The 3,983-nt window shown below is 33.1% G+C and overlaps 1 protein-coding gene across 1 annotated transcript; it reads left to right on the forward strand.

Moving 5' to 3' along the window:
* Positions 1-1,664: 1,664 nt before the first annotated feature.
* LOC103428782 (homeobox-leucine zipper protein ATHB-52-like) lies at positions 1,665-2,177 on the forward strand. Its single transcript, XM_008366900.2, has one exon. The coding sequence runs from the start codon at positions 1,665-1,667 to the stop codon at positions 2,175-2,177; it is 513 nt and encodes a 170-aa protein (XP_008365122.1).
* Positions 2,178-3,983: the final 1,806 nt, after the last annotated feature.

Consider the following 3,983-nt stretch of genomic DNA (forward strand, 5'->3'; position numbering starts at 1 on the left):
CAAAATGATTTATGACTGCACGATGTTCGATAAACAGATAGGATGTAAGGATCATAAAAAGGATTCTATTAGGATCCAAATCCCTTAATCTGTACTTCAACATAGAGATATCAATACGTTGGAGAAAGTACTAGATTTCACGCAAGGTTATAATATTTCATAAAAAATAACCTTTAAAATTAGTAACTTTTTTTTAACAAAAAATATTATCTACACTAAACAGAGGAAGGTTAGCTTAGCCTCACAATGGATTAGCAAATGTGGTTCAAATTAGCCTTCGGCGAGAATCGAACATAAAACCCCTCACTTACAAATGAAGAGATATACCATTAAACAGTAGTACTAAGTTACCCTAAAAATTAATAAATTGGAATCCGCAAAAATGTATAGGAGAACTCTCAAAGTTTACGATTGAGATAACAACTCAAATGGGTGATGCTATACGAAAGATATATAACACAGTAAGATAGCAGAATTTGGCTTAGAGGCCCAAAGGTCACAGCATCGTATTAATTTTAATTGGTGACGCTCTTCTCTTAAAAATGACGTATTTATGAATTCAAACTAAAAAAATGATAGAATTTAAGTTCAAGTCTATTGTTATACTGATTAACCAACTAGAATAAGAATGCAATATTTCAAGTTGAAAACTCCGTCTGTGTATATATCACTCATAAAAGTTTATTGAAGTCTCTTGTTGCACTGATGAACATATTTTGTACCCATGTAGTCAATAAAAAGCTATTCATTAGTTTTAAAAACAAAAAATTGGATCAAAAAACATACTAAACATGCCCTAATGAACTCAAGTAACATTGGAGTGGATTAACAGAAGGAGATAAGAGTCTCGAAGTCTTGTGAACTTTGGACATGGCGGCCAATTTATAACAACTTGGAAACCCCGCCGTCCATGAATACTGTGGCTAATCGGTCTAAAGTCAGCAGAAGTGGTTGTCCTGTTTTATTAGAGATAAAAAACAAAAATCAAATGATCAAAAGTCGCATATAAATTTGGGGTAATAACTGATAAGTTGCTCCTGATCAAATACTATATAGGTTAGCTTCAAGTCTTTGTTGCACTGTAATACGTACAAAAGAGAAAAGGTCCTTCGGGAACATCCCATAAAATTGATAAAAAAAATAAATTGTGGTATTATCCACACATTTTCTGTTAATTTTTAACTTTTAATTCTTTAATTTATACAACTGTTGAAAATTTAAAAATATATGTAAAAAATTAAAAAAATATATGTGGATAGTACCAAAAAAAATCACAATCACATCAATTTTATACCATCGACTCAAACATTACACACAAACTAAAAATTCTAGAACACTGGAAGAATGGAAAGGAATTAATGCTTATTTTGATTAAAAAGAATTAATTAACAAAAACTTAAAAGTCATATATATATATATGTATGTATGTATATATATACAAGATAATATTTTAAAATTGCAGAAGTAGAGGGTAGGGTTACATCCCACGTGAAAAACCACAGGGGCCTGGAGTCTCTCAGGTTTTCAATACTTATAAATTAGAGAACATAATTAAGTATATATTTAACTGAGATCAGCTCAAAACCTCCAAGCTTATCACGCAACTCTACAGCTCTTTGACAAAAAAAAACACTCTACAGCTCGCTAGCAAGATCAACCAAATAATGGATTTTTTCCAGACCTCAAACCACAAAAACCAATTCCAACACAACAAAAAGAGGCTAACCCAAGACCAAGTGAAGCTCCTAGAGCGAAGCTTTGCCTCCAACAAGAAGCTTGAACCAGAGCGCAAGCTTCTGCTGGCCAAGCAGCTCGCAATCCCACCGAGACAGGTTGCGATTTGGTACCAGAACAAGCGCGCGCGGTGGAAGACGCAGAGCCTTGAGCTCAACTACAATGCAATCCAAGCGAAGCTGGAAAGTGCCCTAGCTGAAAAGAGGAGGCTTGAGAAAGATGTTGAGAGGCTTAGAGGCGAGCTTAAGAGGGCTCATGAAGTTGTGTTGGCCTTGAACCAACAAGCACAAGTGTTTCCTGCTAATCCTGTAATTTGTTCAGTGTTTGATTCTTCTAATTGTAGTGATGAGGTTGGTGTTGGAAGTTCTAGCATGCAGCCGCATGGGGATCATGCGGTTAAGCAACTTGAGGAGCTCTATGCTTGTTTGATTGGCATGCAGTGATGGGATTAATCCTTCTTTTCTTTTGGTAACTGATGGGTTTAATCTTTAATATTATGGGGTTATATATTATTAATATACTTTTGAATCTGCTTGAGAAAACTTCTAAGTTTTGTTCATCTTAGAATTTCTTTTTCATACTCGGCTGTTAGTTAATTACATTGCAATTTAATATACTTCGAACGCAGGCATGTCATGTAAGTTGATCTCCATGACATGGTATAATTCAATCAGTAAATTAATTAGATTATAATTGGGTCTTAGTATTATTTCTTCCATGGTGGTGTGCTATACTAACCAGCTGTCGATCAAGATCAAAAGAAGGCTAACTTAATTGAATTGAATACCCTTCTCAACTGTTGCTGTTGAATTATTTGGTGAGACAATCAGTCTGTTGTACCATTAATGTACGAAGAGCTGACTAAGATCATATAGCAGTATCCTCATATAGTTTGTTGTATATTCAATCAGTTTGTTGAGTAATTTTTTAGTGTACACGGTTATGTGATTTTATTATTTCTATTCAAATTATAACATGTAATTTTTTTTAATATACATTAAAAATTAGACATATTAATTATGTTGTCTGCTCTTACTATAACACGTTAGTATACACATAAGGCTTTTAGCACAATTTTAATGAGTTTGAGTTCCTAACTGCCTTAATCTCTAACTATTTATAAGTTATAACCATCGCTATGTCACCACAGCACCAGTGGACTTTCTTCTCTATATATCATGTAGATATCTACGAACCCAAACAACAAGGAATGCAAGTGGTTTTCGGCCCTTGATCTTTCCCTTTCCAAAGTTTTGTTAACCTTCATTTACGGCCATCGTGATTGAGCGGTACCTCATGATGAGGTAGTTCTCCCATTTGTATGGGGCGTCCTAATGACGTAATTCTTATTTGGAAGAAAAATTTACATGAAACAAGTTTACTGTTATGTCATATTCCGATTTAATATTGCAATGTCATGTTCAATCCTACATAATATTGTATGATTGAACCCTGATGACATGATAACAGTGAACCTCTTTTCATACATAGTAACCAACAGTTGACAACAAAGCGGGGTATAGAAAGTCCAAAGACGTACATGAAATCCCAAAGCTAACTTAATTCAGCGAGCTTGTGAGTGACTGCGAGACTATGGTTGCAAACATGAACATTATATATATATAACGGACTCATGACTGTTTGAATGAGGGATTATTTTACGACCAGTTTTCTTTTTATTAATGGCGTGAGAGATTTGAAGTTGGAATATCTTTTAATATTGGAAGAGAAGTGACATTAGAATGGTTGCATCTCAATAAACTTTCTTCTTTCAAGCAAATAATGTTTTGCGCTACGTTGCTAGCCTATTGTTGAAGGAGGCTTTTTATTTTTATAGCGCTCTGGAGCATATGATACTTTGAGCCTTATAATCGTTAGGTTTTAGGTCAGACAAAAATTATAATTTGAGCGATTAGAAGGTCAAGAGTATCATATACTCCGGAGCCTAAGCACATAGATTTTAAAGGAAAAATTTAGTATTTGATTCCTAGTTACTAATGTTTATTGACTGAAACCTTATTAGTTTTCAGATTTTGATCAAAATCCCTAACATTAATGTAATAATGAATTTACATGTTAATTACATAATTTTTTAAAATAAAAATTAATAACTGATTTAGGATTTTAATACTCACACCTTTATTAAACTCCTAACTAATTTTTAAAATAAATAAAAAATTAGAATAAGTTTGTACCCATTAGCTTTTTTAAAAAATATTTTCAATTTTTTAATCATATATGCACCCATT

This window comes from Malus domestica, chromosome 11, assembly GCF_042453785.1.
Source record: "Malus domestica chromosome 11, GDT2T_hap1".
Lineage (NCBI taxonomy): Eukaryota > Viridiplantae > Streptophyta > Magnoliopsida > Rosales > Rosaceae > Malus > Malus domestica.

What these genes read in the sequence shown, in the direction of transcription:
- LOC103428782 (XM_008366900.2), top strand. Translation starts at nt 1,665, where the DNA reads ATGGATTTTTTCCAGACCTCAAACCACAAAAACCAATTCCAACACAAC.